The 25,193-nt window shown below is 44.0% G+C and overlaps 1 protein-coding gene and 1 pseudogene across 3 annotated transcripts in view; one reads left to right on the forward strand and one right to left on the reverse strand.

The window, feature by feature from the left end:
* Nucleotides 1–8,335: 8,335 nt before the first annotated feature.
* Nucleotides 8,336–8,450, reverse strand: LOC136332524 (U2 spliceosomal RNA; annotated as a pseudogene).
* A 6,253-nt stretch (nt 8,451–14,703) lies between these two features.
* The window catches only part of ALMS1 (ALMS1 centrosome and basal body associated protein), a 220,937-nt gene continuing 210,447 nt past the window's right edge, over nt 14,704–25,193 (forward strand). For all 3 annotated transcript variants that reach the window (XM_066267392.1, XM_066267394.1, XM_066267393.1), the window contains exon 1: nt 14,704–15,114. In XM_066267392.1, the coding sequence (XP_066123489.1) occupies nt 14,797–15,114 (318 nt within the window). In that variant the 5' untranslated portion in view covers nt 14,704–14,796. The remainder of the gene's footprint in view (nt 15,115–25,193) is intronic.

Genomic DNA, 25,193 nt, shown 5'->3' on the forward strand with positions numbered 1-25,193 from the left:
GCTGACTAATACCAACTATGATCCCATATTACCTCAGTGGAATGGGAAGGTGGGATTATCTGGCCTGGTTGCAGTGGAAAGCTGTGACATCATAGAATAGATTGCTGGCATGGTTTATGGTACACAGTGGTGAACAATTACTCCAACTCTCATATGTGGTGGTTACCTGGAGTATGTTAAAGACAGTGCCGTAATAATCAAAGTGGCTGCTGTGATAGACCATGTGAAGAGCATAGGAATATAAAGGCTGTGGATTGAGCTGGCTATTTCTAACTGTGCTTAAAGAAAACCAAAGTTTTGAGGTTTTAAATTCTTGCCTCAGGCATGGTTAGAGACAGGGAATTCCTATGACTACCCTACAATAATCTGTTCATACAGTCCCATATGGCTGAGTGTATTGTTGGATTAAAATAGGTTGAACTCATAGTTTTGTCTAATCTTTTAAGTAAAAGTTAAGACATCAATTGGGAAAGAGTGGTACCATGAGAATGGAATAGGTAAATGGGAGGATCTGACTAAATACTTCAAACCCACTGAATTTCTCTTGGTAGCAGAAGCCCCTCTCCCTGCCTTTGTCTGATGTGCCTATTCCTGCCCTAGTTGAAGCCTTTTCTATGACTTCACCTGTGTTAGTTTCTTTATAAGTGAATGCCAATTCTATTTATACCCTGCCATGGTCCAGCCATGACGAGTTTATTACGGGGTCTTGAACGGGAGAAGGTATAAAATTAAATAAATGATAGACAGAGACTTAAAGATATATATATACACACACACACACACACACACACACACACACACACACACACACACACATGGGTTCGGGAGGACCGCACAGCGAACAGTCTCTACTGCTCCTGTGCTGATGCAATGGTGGCTCCCAGAAGCACATTCGTTCTTATTCAGGGAAAAAAACGTGGACCATTAGCAATTCAGTTGTTTCCAAGACAACTCAAAGACAACCCCCACCATATCATTCAAATCTAACTTTAAACCAATAAGAAACTAGCTTCCAGCCTCTTCCGGAGAACATGTGTGGGACAAGTGAGAATCAGGCATAGCCCTTTGCCAACCAAGCAGGTGAGGTTGGGGGCTGGGCCCAGCACCTCTGTCCCCAAGATATCCAGATTATTATTATTTTATTTTTTTTCTTTTTGTATTTTTCTGAAGCTGGAAACGGGGAGAGACAGTCAGACAGACTCCCGCATGCGCCCGACCGGGATCCACCCGGCACGCCCACCATGGGGCGATGCTCTGCCCACCAGGGGACGATGCTCTGCCCATCCTGGGCGTCGCCATGCTGTGACCAGAGCCACTCTAGCGCCTGGGGCAGAGGCCAAGGAGCCATCCCCAGCGCCCGGGCCATCTTTGCTCCAATGGAGCCTTGGCTGCGGGAGGGGAAGAGAGAGACAGAGAGGAAGGAGGGGGTGGGGGTGAGGAAGCAAATGGGCGCTTCTCCTATGTGCCCTGGCCGGGAATCGAACCCGGGTCCCGCGCCGACGCTCTACCGCTGAGCCAACCGGCCAGGGCCTGATATCCAGATTATTAAAATACCCTGTTGATATCCAGATTATTAAAATACCCTGTTTAGGCCCTGGCCGGTTGGCTCAGCGGTAGAGCGTCGGCCTGGTGTGCGGGGGACCCGGGTTCGATTCCCGGCTAGGGCACATAGGGGAAGCGCCCATTTGCTTCTCCACCCCCCCTCCTTCCTCTCTGTCTCTCTCTTCCCCTCCCGCAGCCAAGGCTCCATTGGAGCAAAGATGGCCCGGGCGCTGGGGATGGCTCCTTGACCTCTGCCCCAGGCGCTAGAGTGGCTCTGGTCGGGGCAGAGCGACGCCACGGAGTGGCAAAGCGATGCCCTGGAGGGGCAGAGCGTCGCCCCCTGGTGGGCAGAGCGTTGCCCCTGGTGGGCGTGCCGGGTGGATCCCGGTGGGGCGCATGCGGGAGTCTGTCTGACTGTCTCTCCCCGTTTCCAGCTTCAGGAAAAAAAACCCCACAACAACCCTGTTTATATTTCAGTCCCCCCAAATACTCCTTCTATCTCCTCTCATTACATCCACATATATAAATGGAGTCATATAGTCCCATGTCCCAGGAGACCAACAACCAAGTCAAATCCTAGTAAAAGAATTTGCAAGATTTTGCTAATTTATTTCAATAAGATATGGATAATATATGCAAACAAAGAGTTCAAAAGATTTGGGAACAATTTACATTGGCCTAAATTTATTTAATTTTAGAGGTTCTAACTTCTTGATTGGTCGATTGAGACCTGGTGTAGTTTATGCTACATGAAGTTGACATACCAGAAATACTTTGGTATGACAAAGAAATTAAGTTATTTTGGAATTTTGTAGGGATTTATCACTCACTCACCCCTTTCTTAATCAAATCACTCAAGAAAGCTAAAAGAACATTCCTTTCATTATGGTACAGAAAAATACACTGGTGCCTGACCAGGCAGTGGTGCAGTGGATAGAGCATCAGCCTGGAATGCAGAGTACCCAGGTTCAAAACCCCAAGGTCACTGGCTTGAGTGGGATCATAGACATGACCTCATGGTTGCTGGCTTGAGCTCAAAGGTTGCTGGCTTGAAGCCCAAGCTTGCTGGCTTGAGCCCAAGGTCCCTGGCTTGAGCAAGGGGTCAGTTGCTTGGATGGAGCCCCTCCCTGCCTCCATTATTGATTGTGAAAACAATCAGTGAACAACTAAGGTGCTGCAACAAAGAATTGATGCTTCTCATCTCTCTCCCTTCCTGTCTGTCTGTCCCTCTCTCTGTCTCTCTCACTAAAAAAAAAAAAAAAAAAAAAAGAAGAAAAAGAAAAATACACTGGTGAGGAGAGCCCTCTCTCTATTTTTTTGGGGAGAGAGAACGAGAGAGACCGACAGACACAGACGGTGGTGGTGGTGGGGGACAGGAAGGGAGAGAGATGAGAAGCATCAACTCGTAGTTGTGTGACTTTAGTTTCTCATTGATTGCTTCTCATATGTGTCTTGACCCAGGGCTCCAGCTGAGCCAGTAACACTTTTCTCAAGCCAGCAACCTTGGGTTCAAGCCAACAACCTTGGGCTTCAAGCCAGCAACCATGGGATCATGTTGATGATCTCACGCTCAAACCTTGGGAAAGGCCCCTGTGATAGATTAGATACATACAGTAATTCTTTTTCCTAGTCTTCCCTGGGACTCATGATTATTTACCATGATAACTGAGCCTGGAGAAAGAGAAATACCTAGACCTCTCAAGAAAGATCAGTTATTGGGTCTTAGCCATAGTTAATTCTGAAGGGACCTGAATTCCACTGTGATCCCCCAGTCAGAGTCAGGCTTATGAGAGCCAGGTGGCTACCATTCTTCTCACTAGTGGCCCAGTGGTCTTCAAATCCATCCTATGTTTATTTTTTTTCTTCTTCTTCTTTTTCTTTTAGTTTATAGTTGGAGTAGACATATTTAGCTACTGGTAGGAAAGTATACAGTGCTCTCTGACCCATGAAATCATGTCTATTATGGTGGAAAGGACCAAATGGAAGTTACTGGAGATTTCCCTTCCCTACAAAAATTATAAACTAAAGACAATATCACATTCATTGGGGAAATTTTGGTGACTAGATACTATCAAATACAAAATATATAAGTGGTGATTCTTATCACCTCTCCATTTTACTCACCTGGTTGAAGTATGTCTTGGATAATTTTATTGGATTACTATAAGCTTATTCAGATAAAAAAAATCAGCAAATTCCCTGGCACTCGATAGGCTGCTTCTGATCTTGAAATTTCTTTTTTTCTGTCTTCCAATAAAATAGAGACAATTGCTTGTTATTTTCTTAGCTCAGAGCTACTTCAGTTCAGCCTTGGGCCATCATTTGGTCTTTATGGTCACGACTATCTCAAAATCCTACTGGATATTGCTTCAATCCAATACATTAATGACATTCATTTTGATAAGACTAGTGAACAGGAAGTGGCATGTCTCCTCAATTCCCTGATAAGATTTATGCATTCTAGAGAGTGGCTGGGAAATCTTACAAAAATTCTAATGTGTTACCTCAAGGAAGTATGTCTGGGAATTCAGTGGCCTGGGAATGTTGAGATGTCACCTTCAAAATAAAAAGTAACTAGCAAGCCTGACCAGGCGGGGGTGCAGTAGATAGAGTGTTGGGCTGGGTTGCATAGGACCCACGTTCGAAACCCTGAGGTCACCAGCTTGAGTGCAGGCTCATCTGGTTTGAGCAAGGCTCACCAGCTTGAGCAAGGGGTCAGTTGGTCTGCTGTAGCCCCTGGTCAAGGTACATATAAGAAAGCAATCAATGAACTGAACAACTAAGGTGCTGCAACAAAGAATTGATGCTTCTCATTTCTCTCCCTTCCTGTCTGTCCCTATCTGTCACTCTCTCTGTCTCTCTCTCTGTCACACACAAAAAAAGTAACTTGCAAAATAAAAAAAGGAAACACCTTGCATTCTAATTTTTAAGAAAAATATAAAATATACAGCAGATCATTCGAATTTTTAAGGCAACATATGCCATGTTTATTGAGTCATCTGTGTGCCAGCCCACTGACTAAGTAACCTGAGAGGGTTACTTGATTTGAGTCAAGTCCAGAATAAGAAAACTTTAGTTTATCTAAGCTGTTCTGGTATCTAGGCCTTATGATCCAAAGAATCAAATGGTGCTGAAGTATTTTTGGCAGATTGAAATGCTGTATAAAGCTTGTGAAAAGTCTAGATAAAGGAATCACAGTGTAGCCTCTTAGGATTTTGGAGCAAAACAATATCCGACTGTGAAAATCACTAGTATTTCCCCTTTGAAACTGTAGCGTGCTTAAAGCTAATAGAAATTAAATACCTGACCATATACACCAAATGACCATGACCTGGATTATCATCACAAACTGAAGTGTTATCTGATCCAACATGTCCTGATGTAGGATATTCCTGACAACCCTTCATCATCAGGCAGAAGTAGGATGTACAAAATTGGGCTCTAACAGCTCTGGGAAGCCCAATTCAGTTGAATGAACAGGGGTTACTATTCCCAATGACCCTATTTTTTCAACATTAAAAAAAGATTTTATTTATTGATTTCAGAGAGAAAAGATAGATAGATAGATAGATGAGAGAGAGAGAGAGAAGTGGGGGAGCCGGAAGTATCAACTCATAGTTGCTTCTCATATGTGCCTTGACCAGGCAAGCCCAGTGCCTGGAACTGGCAACCTCAGCATTCCAGGTTGAGGCTCCATCCACTGTGCCACCATAGATCAGGCTATTTTTTCAGCATTTTATAAAAATTTTCAAACCTACAAAAATTGAAAGACTTGTGCAGTGACATCCATATACTCACCACCTAGATTCTACAATTAACTTTTTTTTTTTTTCATTTTTCTGAAGCTGGAAACAGGGAGTGACAGTCAGACAGACTCCTGCATGCGCCCGACGGGGATCCACCCGGCACGCCCACCAGCGGGCGACGCTCTGCCCACCAGGGGGCGATGCTCTGCCCATCCTGGGCGTCGCCATATTGCGACCAGAGCCACTCTAGTGCCTGAGGCAGAGGCCACAGAGCCATCCCCAGCGCCCGGGCCATCTTTGCTCCAATGGAGCCTTGGCTGCGGGAGGGGAAGAGAGAGAGAGAGGAAAGCACGGCGGAGGGGTGGAGAAGCAAATGGGCGCTTCTCCTGTGTGCCCTGGCCGGGAATCGAACCCGGGTCCCCCGCACACTAGGCCGATGCTCTACCGCTGAGCCAACCGGCCAGGGCTCTACAATTAACATTTTTGCTTTATTGCACATTATTTGTCCATTCCTTTATATATCCATCAGTTTATTTAAAAAAATGTATTTCAAAGTAATTTACCTACTTCCATTTCACTATACCTTAATTTACACCTTTGACCTCTTGGGGAGTCGCTCGTTACCAGTTGAATGAAGAGGAAAATACTGAGCCTAGTTTATAGCTAGCACCAGACAATATACTTTCAGTAGTTAGGTATGAACACAGCAGCATTACAGTCCACTCAGGGTGGCCCTTAAGGACCAGTAAACAGAGCTTATATGGGCAATTCTGTTTTCTCTTTGCCTGGAAAGAGAAGTATGAATTCACATCACTTTTAAGCAGTGATTAATTATCTGACAAGACACAGACCAGAGATTTGAGAAGAGCAGGATTGGAAAGTCAGGAACAAAGAGGTCTAGGAAAGAAGTATGGTCTCAGAATGTGAGGACATTTGTGTGCTGTGTGAATGCTTACTATAAGATGAGCCTCTTAATAATTGATCTGACAAGATAATCGACTCTGTATTTCAGTCTGCCTCTATACCAGGACTGAGCAACGAGTTCATAAACTAAGTGGCTATGGCAACAGAGATGGAGGCTATGCATGAGTTCAGTGCTATGAGCCCTCATCATCAAGGCCAACCTGGCTTTCACCACTGCTGAGTGCCCAGTATTCCAGCAACAAAAGCCAATGGTCAGATAACAAGTGATGGTGAGGATGTAGAGAAATCCTGGACACTGTTGGTGGGGATGTAAATTGCTAAAGGTACTATGAAAAATAGTATGGAGTTTTCTCCAAATATTAAAAATAGAATTGCCATATGATCCAATAATCCAACTTCTGGTTATATAACTATGAAATCACTGTCATGAAGAGGTAATTCTTCAGTGAACCCCCATGTTCATTACAGCATGGAAATCACCTGTGTCCACTGATGGATTGGTGAATGAAGAAAATGTATATTTATTTTTGTGTATTTGTGTGTGTGTATGTTTAAGTATGTGAGGTGATAGATAACTTAATGTATTGTGGTAATCATTCTATGATATATTTATGTGCATCAAATCATCATGTCATATATGTTAAACTTTTTTTTTTTTTTTTTTTGTATTTTTCTGAAGCTAGAAACGGGGAGAGACAGTCAGACTCCCGCATGCGCCCCACCGGGATCCACCTGGCACGCCCACCAGGGGGCGACGCTCCGCCCACCAAGGGGCAATGCTCTGCCCATCTGGGGCGTCGCTCTGTTGGGACCAGAGCCACTCTAGCGCCTGGGGCAGAGGCCAAGGAGCCATCCCTAGCACCCGGGCCGTCTTTGCTCCAATGGAGCCTCGGCTGCGGGAGGGGAAGAGAGAGACAGAGAGGAAGGAGAGGGGGAGGAGTGGAGAAGCAGATGGGCGCTTCTCCTGTGTGCCCTGGCCGGGAATCGAACCCGGGACTTCTGCACGCCAGGCCGACGCTCTACCACTGAGCCAACCGGCCAGGGCCTATATGTTAAACTTAACATAATATATGTCAATTATATCTCAGTAAAGCTGGGGAAAACAACTATGGTGAGTATCTAATATGGTAACATAACCTGAAGAGACCAGCCAGCCACCTGGTGGCAAATTGATTTTATTACATCCCTGCCAGTGTAGTGCCCATACTAGACTAGAGATTTATTTGTTTATTTTTATGAGAGTGGTGGGGAGAGACAGAAAGGGAGAGAGATGAAAGACATCAACTTGTAGTTGCGTCACTTTTAGCTGTTCATTGATTACTTCTCATATGTGCCTTGATCCAGGGGCTCCAGCCGAGCCAGTGACTTCTTGCTCAAGCCCACGAGCTTGGGCTTCAAGCCTTGGGCTCAAGCCAGTGATCATGGGATCATTTCGATTGCTCAAGCCAGCAACCTCACATTTAAGCTGGGAGCCTGCGCTTAAGCCATATGAGCCCATGCTCAAGCTGGTGACCTTGGGGTTTAGAACTGGGATTTAAGCATCCCAGGTCAATGCTCTATCTACTGTGTGACCACTGGCCAGGCAGACATTTATTCTTTAAAAAAATTTTTTTCCAGTGACTTAAGAGAGAAAGAGACAGAAGCATTAACTTGTTTCATTTAGTTGTTCCATTTAGTTGTGTATGCATTGATTGCTTCTTGTATGTGCCCTGACCAGGGGTCATACCCTAACTTCTGGCATGCCAGATGATGTTTTATCCTCCTGGCCAGCACTGCCATTTATTTTAAATATGGATTTGTCTTTCTTACTCATAATGTTTCTGCTACAGATACGATGTTTAAAATTACTTGATACCTTATTCCTGGTCATGGAATTCTGCACTATATTGTTTCTGGTTGAGAAAGAAACAAGGCAATGGGCAGATATGTAGTCCTCCAGCCCACTGGGAACTACCAGTGTCATGTGGAAAAACTTCTCAAGACACAAACTTTTGTCAAGAGAAGAGGAAAAGGCAGTCAAGAGAGACTAACTGCCTGAGTCTCCTTCTTCCAGAGCTTTTATTGATCAGAAGCAAAACAAAGGTAACAGGATTTGTAGGGGAGGGAGATTAGGTGATAAGGGGAAAGAATGACTAATGTTAAGGTGACCAACTTTTGACAATGAAAAGGAGGACAAAAATATTAAACTGATAAGAACAGATACTACACTTGATCTTAGCCAAAAGGCTGAGAAGCGATAGGAGGACAAAAATAAATTGAAGGAAACAATATCGTAAATAAAAGAAACATTTTATTCATTGCAACAATACACTATAATATGATAAATGCATAATAAAAACATTTATAATATTTTATATTGTAATTATGCTTACATGCCTATTAATTTTTAATAATTATAAGAAAAAATTAATCATTTAGATACAAATACATCACATCACATGCAATGGATTGATTGCATTAATTGAATATGGACATTTACAGATTAGTCTTCCAATATCAAAAAGGAGGACTTTTTGAGGGAGGACAGAACTTACAAAGGAAGTACTTACTAATGTACTTCTTGTTGATATAGAGAAAGGGCTAGTTTTGTTCAGTATAGCCTTTTTCTTTTGGTAATTAACAAGCACAAAGGGAAGGGCAATCTATAAATCTCTAGGCTAATTTCCTAAAGCCTGTTTGTTCACATGCATTCCTGTGTGTTTGCACAAAGGTCACTCACTCACTCACTCACTCACAGTTTTTTGGTGTTTGCATCCAAAAAACCTATTTCCCTGTGTTTGCAGCAGGGGATTACATTACAATTACCATTCACACTCAGGGCTTTTTCTTTTTTAAAATTTTATTTTATTTTGGTGAGAGGAGGGGAGACATATTCCTGCATGGACCCCTACCAGGATCCACCCAGCAAGCCCACTAGGGGGCAATGCTCTGCCCATCTGGACTCTTGCTCTGTTGCAACTGGAGCCATTTCTTAGCACCTGAGGTGGAGGCCATGGAGCCATCCTTGGAGCCTGGGGCCAACTCACTCTAATTGAGCCATGGCTGCAGGAAGGGAGGAGAAGAGGGAGAGAGAGAGAGAAGTGAGAGGGGGCGGGTGGTGGAGAAGCAGATGGGCTCTTCTCCTGTGTGCTCTGACCTAGAATTGAACCCAGGACTTTCAAACGCCAGGCCAATGCTCTACCACTGAGCAAACTGGCCAGGGTCACATTCAGAGCTTTTTTTTTTTTTTAAATTTTTTTTAATTTTTATTTTATTTATTCATTTTAGAGAGGAGAGAGAGAGAAGAGGGGAGGAGCTGGAAGCATCAATTCCCATATGTGCCTTGACCAGGCAAACCCAGGGTTTCGAACCGGCGACCTCAGCATTTCCAGGTCGACGCTTTATCCACTGCGCCACCACAGGTCAGTCAGAGCTTTTTAACTAAAGTTCCTTAATCCAAGTTATAGAGGGTCCAAGATCACATAGTTGATTCCCTACTCAGGTACAGAAATTAGTGGTCTTTTAATTTTTATTTTATTCTTTTATTTTGAGAGACATTTATTAACCTTTTGTGTAGTGAGTTTTCTTCATGCTTGCTGACCTCCGGAAGTGAGTTTTTTAAAAAAATGAAATTAGTTCCAGTTACAGTTTTATTAACTTAAAATTATGTCTGTTTGATAAACCAATTTATGGAAACAAGAACATACATTTGCCTTTTTTTAATGTTGTCATATACATTTTTAAAATAAAATTTTTTGTACGATTGTACTCTGGACGGTCAAGAGGCATAAGGACGTACATGAACGTGTATACTACTCAAAAGGTGAAAGCTGGGACAGTGAAACAAGGAAGGACTTAGGATAGAAGAAGCAACAGGAGAGAGCCTAGGAGAAGCAACAGGAGAGAGCCTAGGCAGGGCTGCTTTGGCTCACTGGAAAGTCAGAGAAAAAGGGGAACTTCCAGACAGGTTCAGGAGATTAGCTCAGGATCAGCTGTCGTGCTTATTGCTCCCTGTTTGCAAGTCTCTTGGGGTCCCTTCTTAGAGTTTAGCAGATGCACACGTGTAGAAGAAGAAAAGGGATAAGAACAGGGGAAAGGGGAGGGCATGGGCATGCTCCTGGGAGGGAGAGTGTGCCAGAAATTAGTGGTCTTACCAGGTACCTCATCACCCAGCAACAGCTGAGCTTATAGAATGGTTAGGTCGCCAGTTACAATAGAAACAACAACAACAATAACAACAAAAAGCAGACAAAACAAACAAAAAAATTAAGTTACTGAACCAGCTGGCAGACAATGGAGGAAGTCTGGATGCTATACATCTCTGAACTAGTAACTAGTAAACAATCCTCTTTCTCCTACACTCAGAATACATAGTACTGAGAATCAAAGGGTTGAAAGTGGTAGAGTTACTTTTCAATATTACATCTATGACCACCCTGTAAAATGTTTACTCCTTGTTCCTTCAATTTTTGGTTCTATTGGTCTTAGTACCCAAGGAGTTGATGTTTCCACCTTTGGACAAAACAAGGCTTCCATTGAACTGAAAGTTGAAACTGTCACCTAAACATTTTATGCTCCTTATGCACCTGGATTAACAGGACAAAAGGAAGTGTCTGTTTGGGGGATCATCAAAGGGAAATATTATTATCAAATAGGAACCCTGCTAAAAAACAGAGTGAGAGAACAATATGCCTGGAACACAAGTGATCCTCTGAAATACTTATTAAGAATGACTTATCTGGTAAGAAAAGTTAATAGAAGAGAAGCTAAGATGCTGGCTGAGATAGATGCAGGCTGAAAGAGAATGTGAACTAGACATTATATAGTATGACAGTAATGTTGTGTAACTTGTGCCCAGTTGCAGAAATGAGAACTCTAGGAACCACCTTATTTTTCCTCACATAATGCATAGGTATATGTAGTAATTACATATATGTAATTAAATACCTACTTAGAGCTATATATCTTCATTTTCCTTGTATAATTCATCTACTATTCTATATAAGGTAGATATTTTGATTAGCTGATATAACAAACCACCTCAAAATATAATGGCTTTAAACCAACACCAATTTATTACCTTTCACAATTCTGTGAGTTGACTGGGTAGTTCTGATTGACATACTACGAAGCTAGACTATATTTTTCCAGTAAATTTCTTTCTTTCTTTTTTTTTGACAGAGACTGAGAGAGAGAGAGAGTCAGAGAGAGGGACAGATAGGGACAGACAGACCAGAAGGGAGAGAGATGAGAAGTATCAATTCTTTGTTGTAGCTCCTTAGTTGTTCATTGATTGCTTTCTCATATGTGCCTTGACCAGGGGGCTAAAGCAGACTGATCGCCCCCTTGTTCAAGCCAGTGATCTTGGGCTTCAAGCCAGCAACCCTTGGGCTCAAGCCAGCAACCCTGCAGTCAAGCTGGTGAGCCCGCCCTCAAGCTGGCAACGCTTAAACCTTGGGTCCTCCGCATCCCAGTCTGATGCCTTATCCACTGCACCACCATCTGATCAGTCTAAATTTCTTTCTTAATTTAATTTATTGGGATTATAGTGATCATAAGATTATATACGTTTCAAGTGTACAATTCTACATCATCTGCGCATTGCCTTGTGCGCTCACCATCTAAAGCAGGGGTCCCCAAACTACGGACTGCGGGCCACATGCGGCCCTCTGAGGCCATTTATCCGGCCCCTGCCGCACTTCTCGAAGGGGCACCTCTTTCATTGGTGGTCAGTGAGAGAAGCATAGTTCCCATCGAAATACTGGTCAGTTTGTTGATTTAAATTTACTTGTTCTTTATTTAAATATTGTATTTGTTCCCATTTTGTTTTTTTACTTTAAAATAAGATATGTGCAGTGTGCATAGGGATTTATTCATAGTTTTTTTTATAGTCCGGCCCTCCAACGGTCTGAGGGACAGTGAACTGGCCCCCTGTGTAAAAAGTTTGGGGACCCCTGATCTAAAGTCTAGTCTCTTTCCATCACCATTTATCCAGTTTCCCAACAAATTTTTTTTTAATTAAGTTGACCAGAGTCATTCCTATTATTATTGAAGAACAGCAATTGGAACAGAAATTGGTACCTGATAGTGTGCCCGAAGCAAAAGGTTCTTGAAGAATTATTGAATATTTGGAGTTGATCATCAGGCCAAGACAACACAGTGAGACTCCAGTTAATATTGGGGGAAAGGAAACTAATAGCCCATGGAATACAGTGGAGAAAAAAAAGCAAAGTTCTATTGAATTGGATAGCAGGAGCCTAGAATACACCCAGGGTTTATCTATTTAAACCACAACTCCACCCAGTGGGCATGGAACTTTCACCGACCTGCCATCATTGGTGCTGCCCCTGTATATAAGTAATAAAGGCTATGTCTGCTCCATCTGATCCTCCTTGTGGTTTCTCTGGGATCTTGTAACAATACCAGATCAATTTTCCAGAGCTGAACCTGCTGCATTGCACCACCTGGCACCAAATGTAGATATTACAATATTATTGACTACATTCCTTATGCTGTACTTTATATCCTTGTGAATTTATAATTTCCAATGTGTACAGGGGAGTCCTCAGGTTACCACACAGTTCCGTTCCTATGACAGTGACTTAGCCCGAGTTTGGTGTAAGTCGAAACACACCCTAGTACCGTAGCCCAATACAAATGGAACAATTGTGCTTTTAACAGTCCAAAATGGCGTAAGTAAGCATACTGGGGGACGGCAACTCCCTCACTCATACACTGCATTACTGCATAGTCTTCTGCTACGTGCAACCAAACTAGTTCACCCACATAGTACATAAGTATGACGCTAAGGGTGTAAGCTGAAACACTCATGTCTCAATTTTTTGAAGTTTTTATGGGAGTGAACCTCGTAAAGTCAAAACGCCGTGTGTCGAGTGTTGAGGGTGTCGTAACCCGAGGACCCCCTGTATATCTTTATTTTTTTGAGACAGAGGCAGGGAGAGAAAGACAGGAACACTGAGCTGCTCTTGTTTGTGCCCTGACCAGGAAATTGAACTGGCAACCTCCACACTCTGGGAGGACATTCCAAACCACCGAACTATCCAGCCAGGAAGAGGAAGGGAGAAAGTGGGGGGAAGGAAGGGAAGCATTTGTTGTTTCACTCAGTTGTGCATTTTTTGGTTGCTGCCTGTGTGTGTCGAATCTGCAACCTTGTTGCTTTCGGAGGATGCTCTTAGCTGACTGAGCTAACCAACTAGTCAGGGCCTCCAATATGTACTTCTTTTTCTTTTTCTTTTTCTAAATTGTTTTTAAATGCAAACGATTTTTAAAAAAGACTTTGATCATTTTAGAGAGGGGAAAGAGAGAGAGAGAGAAAGAAGGGGGGGAGGAACAGGAAGCATCAACTCCTATATGTGCCTTGACTAAGCAAGCCTAGAGTTTTGAACCTGTGACCTCAGTGTTCCAGGTCAATGGTTTATCCATTGCACAACCACAGGTCAGGCTCCAATATGAATTTCTTAATCCCTTCATCTTTTTCACTCTCTCCCTCAACCCCACTCCTCTCTGGCAACCATCAGACACTTCCTATATCTATGAACCTGTTTTAGCAGCTTGAGAAAATGCTCCAGAAAATGACAGTTTCACCTCTTATTTTATGCATTAGAATCAAAGGGGAAGACATAAGTGGGTTGCATGAAATCCACTGGTAATGGACTAGGGAAATGGGAGAATGCAAAGCAGGGAAATCTGGAATTGGATAAAAAGTAAAACATAGATACATACTACTTTTATATAGGCAGGTATAGGATAGTTAACAGTTAATTATCATAATAACAATGAGGGGATTCGCGATCTCGTCTGGTTCTGTGGTTGTGCATTGAAGGCTCTGGAAAAAAGGAAATTATCCTGACATTCCAGAGTATGCTATCCTAGATGCAAAAACACAACAGACAGGCTCACATAAGGTAAAGATTGACCTTCGTCAGGGAAGATACCGGCCCTAGGACTTGAGTAGCCCCCATGAACTTCTTTTATGTAGAACGTTTTCATTTCAGACCAAACTATGCAGTTACTTTAGGTCTTGGAGCTTCTAAGCCTGCCCTGTAGGTCAGGTTTAATATGCTGCCTCCTTTTCTTCCACACCCCTGTACCGCCCTTGTTAGGTTCAAGTGCCCATCATTCAGCCTGTCACACTTTGGGCACTCAACCTTTACAATTTTATAATTTGCAAAGTTGACTGTCGTAAGCCTTGTCCTGGTCTGAGTTCCCCTCCGTGCAGGCGCAAAACTATTTGGGGCCAGACCAGCGGAGGACTAAATTCTCTCCTTCCCTGAGGAGAGCCCAGTCCAGGTTTATTGTGAGCTTACAGTACCGTAAGCAAGATTCCAGCCGGTGACGGGGACCAGGGGGCGGAGTCGCCCTTCACCCCGCCCTCCTCCTGGGGCCTTCCCGCCCGTCCCCGCGGGGCGTCCTTAGAAACGCGCGCGCTCACTCCTTGTCCCGCCCATTCCGCGCGGCGGGGCGCGGGGCGCGAGGCGGCAGCGGTCTTTGCGCCTGCGCGCGGCTGCAACGGCCAGTCGCCTCTTTGCCCCTCCCCTCTCTTCTCCTTATCCTCTCTCCCCTCCTCCGAGAGCGAGACACCAACATGGAGCCTGAAGATCTACCATGGCCGAGTGAGCTCGAGGAGGAGGACGACGACGAGGAGGGGGTGGAGGGGGCAGAGGAGGCGGAGAACTCGGAGGACTCGGAGGACTCGGGGGACTCGGGGGTGATGGGGAAGGATGTGGAGGAAGAGGAGGGGCGTGAACTGGATGCGGACTTGAACTACGAGAGCCGGGCTCGGGAGAGTACCGATGACGAGGAGGACGAGGAAGCCACGGCCTGGCTGCAGGCGCACCCCGGCGGGATGTTGTCGCTGCCGAAGCACCGCTACTCTGAGGGCGAGCGGACGGGCCCGGAGAAGGTGGGCCTGGTGGGGAAGAGCTGTGGGCCGCCGTCGGGGCAGGGTGACAGGTCGACCCTGAACGCTCTGCCGGCTCTGTCACCGCGCTGCCTTTCACCGTGCCTGGCACGTAATAAGCGCTTTTGAAGGCTCGTGAGGGCTAGCCTCTTGCCCACGTTTTAGCTGACTACTCCAATCTCCTGTTCTTCCTAGCAGAGACCTGTCTTGTTTCTCCCCCCCTCGATGAGTCCCGGGCCTTTTGAAATACACCAGATATTCTCTGGAGCCAGTATTCCTAGATCGTGTAGTTAAGAAAAGCTTTTGGGAGTAGGTGGGGCTTATCCCCTGAAGGAAAAGGGGAAAAGGGCGGTGTTGGAGTGGAGGAGAGGGTGGTTGCCCAGGGACTGGCTTGTTGGAAAGACAAATAGATTAGTTTGCCTGAGTGCAGGACTCCCCTAAGGGAGTATCGCAGTGTAGATTATGTGTACTGCGGGAGTGGTTAGTCTCAAGAGGCTCCTTGGGATTGTGCTTCTCTGTCTGGACCCTCGTTTGTAGCAATAGATGGTTCCCCAGCCAATAGGAGAGGCTTAGAAATCTAGGCTCAGTTCCAGTCTGGAAAAGTGTAAAAGGCGAGGTAATATATATATAATGGAGAAAGAGCGCTTTTTATGGTTGGCTTCTGAAGATCATTTTGAAAATAATTGCATTTGATTGCCTTTTAGGGAGAAAAATAGGTTTGCTATGCAATTCAGATACCAAGAGATCATTTATTAAGTTTTATTTTGTGCAGCATATATTGTGGAGACAAAAAGCAGCTTAGGGCCTGACCAGGTGGTGGCGCAGTGGTTAGAGCGTCGGACTGGGGTGGGAGGACCCAGGTTCGAGACCCCGAGGTCGCCAGCTTGAGCGCGGGCTCATCTGGTTTGAGCAAAAGCTCACCAGCTTAGACCCAAGGTCGCTGGCTCGAGCAAGGGGTTACTCGGTCTGCTGAAGGCCCCCAGTCAAGGCACATATGAGAAAGCAATCAATGAACAACTAAGGTGTCGCAATGCGCAACAAAAAACTAATGATTGATGCTTCTAATTTCTCCTTTCCTGTCTGTCCCCTGTCTATCCCTCTCTCTGACTCTGTCTCTGAAAAAAAAAAAAAAGGCAGCCTAGGGTTTTGTTTTTCTTTTTTTTAAGAGACACAGAGAGAGAGTCTGAGGGATAGACAGGAACGCAGAGAGATGAGAAGCATCAATCATCAGTTTTTCGTTGTGGCACTTTAGTTCATTGATTGCTTTCTCGTATGTGCCTTGACTGTGTGGCTACAGCAGACCAAGTAACCCCTTGCTCAAGCCAGCGACCTTGGGTCCAAGCTGGTGAGCTTTGCTCAAACCAGATGAGCCTGCGCTCAATCTGGTGACCTCGGGTCTCGAACCTGGTCCTCTGCATCCCAGTCCTGACTCTGTATCCACTGCGCCACCGCCTGGTTAGGCAAGCTGCCTAGGGTTTGTCCAGAACTGCTCTTAGACAACATGTAAACTGCAGAGTGAAACAACAGAAGTACAATTGAAAAGACAAAGAGAAAACACTATAGACCTGTGCTGTTCAATCCAGTAGTTACTAGTAGCATGTGGCTCTTTACATCTTAATTAGCTAAAAGTAAATAAAATAAAAAATTCAGTATTCAGTACCTCCTGTGCTAATCACTTTTCAAGTGCTCAGTAGCCACACTTGACTAGTGGCTACCCTCTTGGACAATGCAGATATGCAATATAGTTCCATCATCACAGAAACTTCTGTTGGTCAGTGACTTGATCATTGAAGAATAACAGTTGTTTTGCCTGGTAAATATTCAAGTGGGTCTTTAATAAACTGAGTTATATTATTGAGCATTCACCATGGGCTATGCATTGTGGTAGATGCTAAGGAAACTTAGTGAACCCAAACATTTTTTTTTTTTTTGTATTTTTCTGAAGCTGGAAACGGGGAGAGACAGACAGACTCCCCCATGCGCCCGACCGGGATCCACCCGGCACGCCCACCAGGGGGCGATGCTCTGCCCCTCCGGGGGGCGTTGCTCTGTTGCGACCAGAGCCACTCTAGCGCCTGGGGCAGAGGCCAAGGAGCCATCCCCAGTGCCCGGGCCATCCTTGCTCCAATGGAGCCTTGCTGCGGGAGGGGAAGAGAGAGACAGAGAGGAAGGAGAGGGGGAGGAGTGGAGAAGCAGATGGGCACTTCTCCTGTGTGTCCTGGCCGGGAATCGAACCCGGGACTTCTGCACACCAGGCTGACCTCTACCACTGAGCCAACCGGCCAGGGCCCAAACATTTTTTATCTCTGCCTCTTTAGTATTTAATCTAGAGAGGGAGGCAGACAAAATGTAAGTGGTACCATCAATAAAAGTAAAACTGGTGTGTACAAATATGCTTTGAAAACATACAGTGAGGGAATATGATCTTATCAGTGAAGCTTGGGAAAGTATCCCTAGTAAGTTATGATAGAGCTGAGATCTGAAGACAGATTAAGGTTAGCTAGGAAAGGGAAGGGAAAGAGCCTTCTGGTTCAGGGAAAGGCAGATGGAAAGGATATGGTTGTTTATTGAGAGAATGGCATTTTCAAGGAACCAAAGGCCAATGTGGGTTGATCACAGACTTCAAGGCTTGTGTGCTATGTGGAAGATTTGGAGGATTTATCCCTGGAACTTTGGGAAGTCACTGAAAATGTTTTAAATAACGGTGGGGAGAGGGAGGGGGAGGGGAGGGCAGTGTATGATGTTCCTTTTTAAAATAACTGTAGCAGAGTGGAAAACAGCTTTGACAGCAAGGTGGGGTGGGGAGTAGCAGGAATAGATAGATCTGGGATGCTAATTAGGTAGCAATGCTGAATTGCCAGACAAAAGATGATGATATTTTGAAATAGAGAATTGTTGGTAGATATAGAAGATGGACTGACTTAGATACTTAAGAGGTAAAAATCACCATACTTATACACTAATTTTATATTATTATTACACTAATAATGGATTAGATGGGGCATATGGGTCAGAATGTATCCAGGTGTTAGGTTATGGGGTGAATGGTTGTGCCAAATAATTGAGATATGGCCAGGTTTATGGTGTGGGTGGTAGCTATGGGGGTTGGTGATGGGATTGGCTGAGATGGGTGTTAAGATTATGAGTTATGTTTTGGAGATCAGAGGAGAGGTTTGGGCTGAAGATTTAAAGTTGTGTAAGTTGTCAGCCCTAGCAGGGTAAGGTTTGGGTTGAAGATTTAAACTTGTGTAAGTTGTCAGCCCTAGCAGGGTAGTTCAGTTGGTTGGAGCATCGTCCCCATAAGCTAACATTGCAGGTTCAAGCCCCGGTCAGGCCACATAAAAGAATCAACCAATGAATGCATAAATAAGAGGAACAACAAATTGATGTTTCTTTCCCTTACTCTTTCTCTCTAAAATCACTAAATAAAAAAATAAAGTTGTAAGTTGTTTGCATACATATAGACCATAATTAAAGCCACACTTATGGACAAGGTCTCCCAACTTTTTTATTCTGTAAATTTGTATCTTCAAGCCTAAGGGAGAATGTTTTAGTTAAACCACTTTAACTTTTATTATAGCCAATGTAGAAAATTATTATCCTGATTAACAGTGATTACATATATGTAATAAAAAAATCTTACTTCTTAGATCCCACAGTTTATTTTTTTAAAAGAGAAATCAGATAGTCTCTTATTTACCTCAGACAATATGAAGGTATTGATTGTGTCACATTAAAAGTAGTTTTAAGATAATATGAAGAGTATTAAGATCAGGGGTCCCCAAACTACAGCCCGCAGGCCGCATGCGGCCCCCTGAGGCCATTTATCCGGCCCCCGCCACACTTCTGGAAGGGGGCACCTCTTTCATTGGTGGTCAGTGAGAGGAGCATAGTTCCCATTGAAATACTGGTCAGTTTGTTGATTTAAATTTACTTGCTCTTTATTTTAAATATTGTATTTGTTCCTGTTTTGTTTTTTTACTTTAAAACAAGGTATGTGCAGTGTTCATAGGGATTTGGTCATAGTTTTTTTTTTTTTTATAGTCCGGCCCTTCAATGGTCTGAGGGACAGTGAACTGGCCCCCTGTGTAAAAAGTTTGGGGACCCCTGATTAAGATGATCATTTTTGTTTAGTTCACTGATATATTAAAATAATGGCATAATTTAGAAAATATTTAAAGGAGAAACTTTAATGTTTTTTGCTACATATTTATGAACTATATATAAAATTTTTGAAGATTAATTTGTTGTATTTTGAAGATTATTTGTTATGTAGTATTTAATGCAGTGTCTTCAAAGGATGAGAGCAAATGCTAGTAAACAGTTTCTTTCAGTTCATTTTCAAGTTAAATGACAAAATTGTAGTATTTGATTAACTCATGTCTCTTACTATGTAGTAAAGATGTAGTAATGATGTGTAAGGTAGTGATTAAGTTTGTACTCCTGTCAGTGAAACTGAACTAAAGCATGGAACTTTTTAAATTCAAAGTAAAATGAAATGTGACCAGCTTTACAACCATGTCTTTTTTTTTTTTTTTTTTGTATTTTTCTGAAATGAGAAGCTGGGAGGCAGAGAGAAATTCCCGCATTCACCCGACCGGGATCTATGCTGCATGCACATTAGGGGCAATGTTCTGCCCATCTGGGGCATTGCTCCATTGCAACCTGAGCCATACTAGCCCCTGAGGCGAGGGCCATGGAGCCATCCTTAGCTCCTGGGCCAACTTTGCTCCAATGGAGCCTTGGCTGTGGGAGGAGAAGAGAGACAGAGAGGAAGGAGAGGGGGAGGGGTGGAGAAGCAGATGGGCGCTTCTCCTGTGTGTCCTGGCTGGGAATTGATCCCAGGACATCCACACGCTGGGCTGGTGCTCTACAACTGAGCCAGGGCCTATAACAAAATCTTTTTAAGAGTTCAGGGAAGTGAGTAATAAGAGCCTTTGCTGTGTTGGTCTTATGTGCTGTGTTGGTCTTATGCTAGTCTTGCAGACCATTCCAAATGAACCATTTCAAACCTAATTTCTGAGCTGTGCTAGGGAAAATAATTCAATTCTCTGAGATGGTATCATAGACATTCTTGATCTCAAACTTTTTTTTTTTTTTGGTATTTTTCTGAAGCTGGAAATGGGGAGGCAGTCAGACAGACTCCTGCATGCGCCCGACTGAGATCCACCTGGCACGCCCACCAGGGGGCGATGCTCTGCCCATCTGGGGCGTTGCTTTGTTGCAACCAGAGCCATTCTAGCGCCTGAGGCAGAGGCCATAGAGCCATCCTCAGCGCCCGGGCCAACTTTGCTCCAATGGAGCCTCGGCTGCAGGAGGGGAAGAGAGAGACAGAGAGGAAGGAGAGGGGGAGGGGTGGAGAAGCAGATCGGTGCTTCTCCTGTGTGCCCTGGCCGGGAATCGAACCCGGGACTTCTGCACGCCAGGCTGTTGCTCTACCACTGAGCCAACTGGCCAGGGCCTGATCTCAAACTTTTAATTGAGTGGGTCATCAGCGGTGTTTGGAAATCTTTTTATGTTTCTTCCCTTAGCTTTCACATCTTCACTCTTATCCTCTAGCCCTCATACAATGTTCAGATCCTCCTCCCATAACAGGTTATCAGTTCATAGAAAGAGAGAACACAGGCCTGAACCCCTTCACCTTCCTGTTCCCCATCTCCAAGTTTATTTGAGTATACATACTTTATTCTTAATCTTTTCATGTGCTCCTAGGATAAAAAACTCTTAGTCGTAGTGTATTCTTAGAGATTTTACTTGCAGATATTTTATAGATGATAGTTTCTTTTTTTTTCTTTTAAGTGAGAGAGAGGGACAGATAGGGACAGACAGAATGGGAGAGAGCTGAGAAGCATCAGCTCATAGTTGCAGCACCTTAGTTGTTCATTGATTGTTTTCTCATCTGTGCCTTGACCAAGAGGCTATAGCCAAGCCAATGACCCCTTGCTGAAGCCAGTGACCTTGGGCTTCAAGCCAGTGAGTGACCTTTGGGCTCCAGCCAGACCATGGGATCAAGTCCAGGATCCCATGCTCAAGCAAGGGACCTGGCGTTTAAGCTGGTGAGCCCTCGCTCAAGCCAGCAACCTCGTTGTTTTGAACCTGGGTCCTCTGCATCCCAGTCTGTTGCTTTATCCACTGTGCCACCACCTAATCAGGCAGATTATAGTTTCTTTTTTTGTTAAATGATAATTGTTTTAAGTAAAAAAAATTGTTTTCTTGACCTGTCTTTGTCAAATTTGGCATCAATATTAAGCCTTTTTCATACAAAGTGTTGGAAAGAATTCTATTTTCCTATGCCCTGGAACAGTTTAAGTAACATGAATATTTCTTGCATGTTTGAAAAATAATCAGTACTTTGAGTCTGGGTTCCTTTTAGAGTTATAGTTTATATTGAGTCTCACTCTTAGGTTAATTTTGGTAATTCAGTTTTCATCTTTTACCATTTCCCTAGATTTATTTATTTTTTATTTTTTTTCTTTTTTTTTCTGAAGCTGGAAACGGGGAGAGACAGTCAGACAGACTCCCGCATGCGCCCGACAGGGATCCACCCGGCACGCCCACCAGGGGCGATGCTCTGCCCACCAGGGGGCGATGCTCTGCCCCTCTGGGGCGTCGCTCTGCCGCGACCAGAGCCACTCCAGCGCCTGGGGCAGAGGCCAAGGAGCCATCCCCAGTGCCTGGGCCATCTTTGCTCCAATGGAGCCTTGGCTGCGGGAGGGGAAGAGAGAGACAGAGAGAAAGGAGGGGGTGGGGGTGGAGAAGCAAATGGGCACTTCTCCTATGTGCCCTGGCCAGGAATCGAACCCGGGTCCCCCGCACGCCAGGCCGACGCTCTTACCGCCGAGCCAACTGGCCAGGGCCTCCCTAGATTTAATTTGGTTTTTAAAAAATGTACTGAATGCTTAATTGGCTTATTTAAAAACATTTTTAACAACTTTATTGACACAGTCATATACCATAGAACAGGGGTTGAGAACCTATGGCTCACGAGCCAGATGTGGCTCTTTTGATGGCTGCATCTGGCTTGAAGACAAATCTTTAATAAAAAAATAATAACGTTAAAAATATAAAACATTCTCATGTATTATAATCCATTCATTTCCTACCGCTCATGTTCATGGTTGTGGGTGGCTGGAGCCAATCACAGCTGTCCTCCAGGACAACACCAAATTTTTATTGGATAATGCATAAGGTACACGGGTTGTTGTGAGGTCAGGAAGTAAACTTTCCTCCTTTTAATCAAGTAGTCAGCTAGCTAATTGCAGAAACCCTTTTGATGAAGAAGATGGCTAAAAGAAAAAAAGATGAGTATTGTACTTTTCAGCAGGAATGGACAGAGGAATTCGCCTTTGTGGAGAGAGCATGTTCTGCAGTTTGTCTAATATGCAATGATAAAATTGCATCAATGAAATGGTCAAATATAAAGTGGCACTTCGACACACGCCATACTACATTTGCATTGAAATATCCAGCGGGGGACAATAGGAAGAAAGCATGTCAAGAGTTGCTGTGCAGAGTGCACGCTAGTCAGCAGCAACTCCGTATTTGGACCCAACAAGGTGACTGGAATTCAGCTAGCTTTGCTGGTGCTTTAGCAATTGTGAGAAATGGAAAGCTATTCACAGATGGGGAGTATGCCAAAACATTCATGCTTGATGTTGCCAATGAAGTTTTTGACAACTTTTCAAATGAAGACAAGATAATCAAACGAATAAAAGACACGTCTCTGTCGGCAAGAACTGTTCACGATCGTACCATCATGCTGGCAAATCAAATTGAGGCAACACAGGTGAAGGACATAAATGCAGCATCATTCTTTTCTCTTGCTTTGGATGAGTCAACAGACGTAAGCCATTTATCCCAGTTCAGCGTGATTGCAAGGTATGCTGTTGGTGACACACTACGTGAGGAAGGTCTTGCTGTTTTGCCTATGAAAGAGACAACAAGAGGGGAGGATTTATTCAAGTCTTTCATTGAGTTCGCTAAAGAAAAAAACCTACCGACGGATACACTTATTTTGGTGTGTACTGATGATGCCCCGTGCATGGTGGGGTAAAACAGAGGATTCGTAGTGCTTCTTCGTGAACATGAAAAGAGACCCATCCTAAGTTTTCACTGCATCCTACATCAGGAGGCACTTTATGCTTAGATGTGTGGCGAGCAGCTTGGTGAGGTGATGCCACTGGTCATTTGGGTGGTACTTTATTGTTGCCCGAGCTTTAAATGATTGCCAGTTTAAAACACTGCTGGATGAAGGGAATAATTATCCTGGTCTGCTTCTGCACAGCAATGTGCGTTGGTTGTCAAGAGGGAAGGTGCTCAGCTGTTTCGTGGTTTGTCTGAGCGAAATCTGGACTTTTCTTGAAATGAAAAACGTCGAGCATCCTGAGTTAGCTAACACTGTATGGCTCCTGAAGTTCTACTATCTTGTGGACATGACTGAACATCTGAACCAGCTCAATGTGAAAATGCAAAACGTTGGAAATATAGTCTTATCCCTTCAATAAGCAGTGTTTGCATTTGAAAACAAGCTGGAACTCTTCATTGCCGACATTGAAACAGGTCGGTCGTTGACTACACTTTGAAAAACTGGGAGAGTTTAAAGATGCATGCACAGCAAGTGACCCTGCTCAACATCTTGATCTCTAGCAGCTAGTGGGCTTCACATCTAATCTCCTGCAGTCATTCAAAGTGCGCTTTGGAGAATTTCGTGAGCGCACTCGTCTTTTTTATTTTATCACCCATCCACATGAGTGTGCAGTGGACAGTGCCGACCTGAGTTATATCCCCGGTCTCTCCGTCAGAGATTTTTATTTATTTTTTATTTATTTTTTACAGAGACAGAGAGTGAGTCAGAGAGAGGGATAGACAGACAGGAATGGAGAGAGATAAGAAGCATCAATCATTAGTTTTTCATTGCGCGTTGCAACGCCTTAGTTGTTCATTGATTGCTTTCTCATATGTGCCTTGACCGCGGGCCTTCAGCAGACTGAGTAACCCCTTGCTGGAGCCAGCGACCTTGGGTTCAAGCTGGTGGGCTTTTGCTCAAACCAGATGAGCCTGCACTCAAGCTGGTGACCTCGGGGTCTCGAACCTGGGTCTTCTGCATCCCAGTCCGACGCTGTATCCACTGCGCCACCGCCTGGTCAGGCTCTCTGTCAGATTTTGAGCTACAAGCTGCTGAACTGAAGGCCTCAGACATGTGGGTGAATAAGTTCAAGTCACTGAATGAAGATTTGGAAAGACTTGCACAATAGCAAGCAGAATTGGCAAGCAAACACAAGTGGGGAGAAATGAGGAAACTTCATCCCGCAGACCAGCTGATTTACAAAACTTGGAACGCGCTTCCAGTCACATACCACACACTGCAGCGTGTGAGTATTGCTGTACTGATAATGTTTGGCTCTACGTATGTATGCATGTGAGCAGTCTTTCTCACATCTAAAGAACATTAAGACCAACCTACGATCACGTTTAACGGATGGAAGTCTCAACACCTGCCTGAAGCTTAACCTCACCATGTATCAACCAGACTACAAAGCCATCAGCAAAACCATGCAGCACCAGAAGTCTCATTAATGCTAAGAAGTACTTTATTCTTCATTGGTTAGCAACAGCATAACAACGTTATTAAAAAGAATTCAGAGACTTATTGTACTTTAAAAGTGTTGGTCTTACGTATAAATGTACATACACATTTACTTGTATTTATTGTTAAACATATTGTATGGCTCTCACGGAATTACATTTTAAAATATGTGGTGTTCATGGCTCTCTCAGCCAAAAAGGTTCCTGACCCCTGCCATAGAATTTACCCTTAATATAAACTGCAGAATTCAGTGATTTTCAATATGTTCATAGATATGTACAACCATCATCACAGTCAATTTTAGAACATTTTCATCACCTCAGAAAGAAACCCTGTACACTTAAGCTATCAGCCCTCTATCTTTCATTCCTCCAAGTAACCATTTAATCTGCTTTCTCAATAGATTTGCCTATTCTGGGCACTTAATATAAATGGAATCATATGTTATGTGGTCTTTTGTAACTGGCTTCTTTTCGGCATAACATTTTCAGGAAAC

The sequence above is a fragment of the Saccopteryx bilineata genome, chromosome 3 (assembly GCF_036850765.1).
Source record: "Saccopteryx bilineata isolate mSacBil1 chromosome 3, mSacBil1_pri_phased_curated, whole genome shotgun sequence".
In the NCBI taxonomy this organism is placed as follows: Eukaryota; Metazoa; Chordata; class Mammalia; order Chiroptera; family Emballonuridae; genus Saccopteryx; species Saccopteryx bilineata.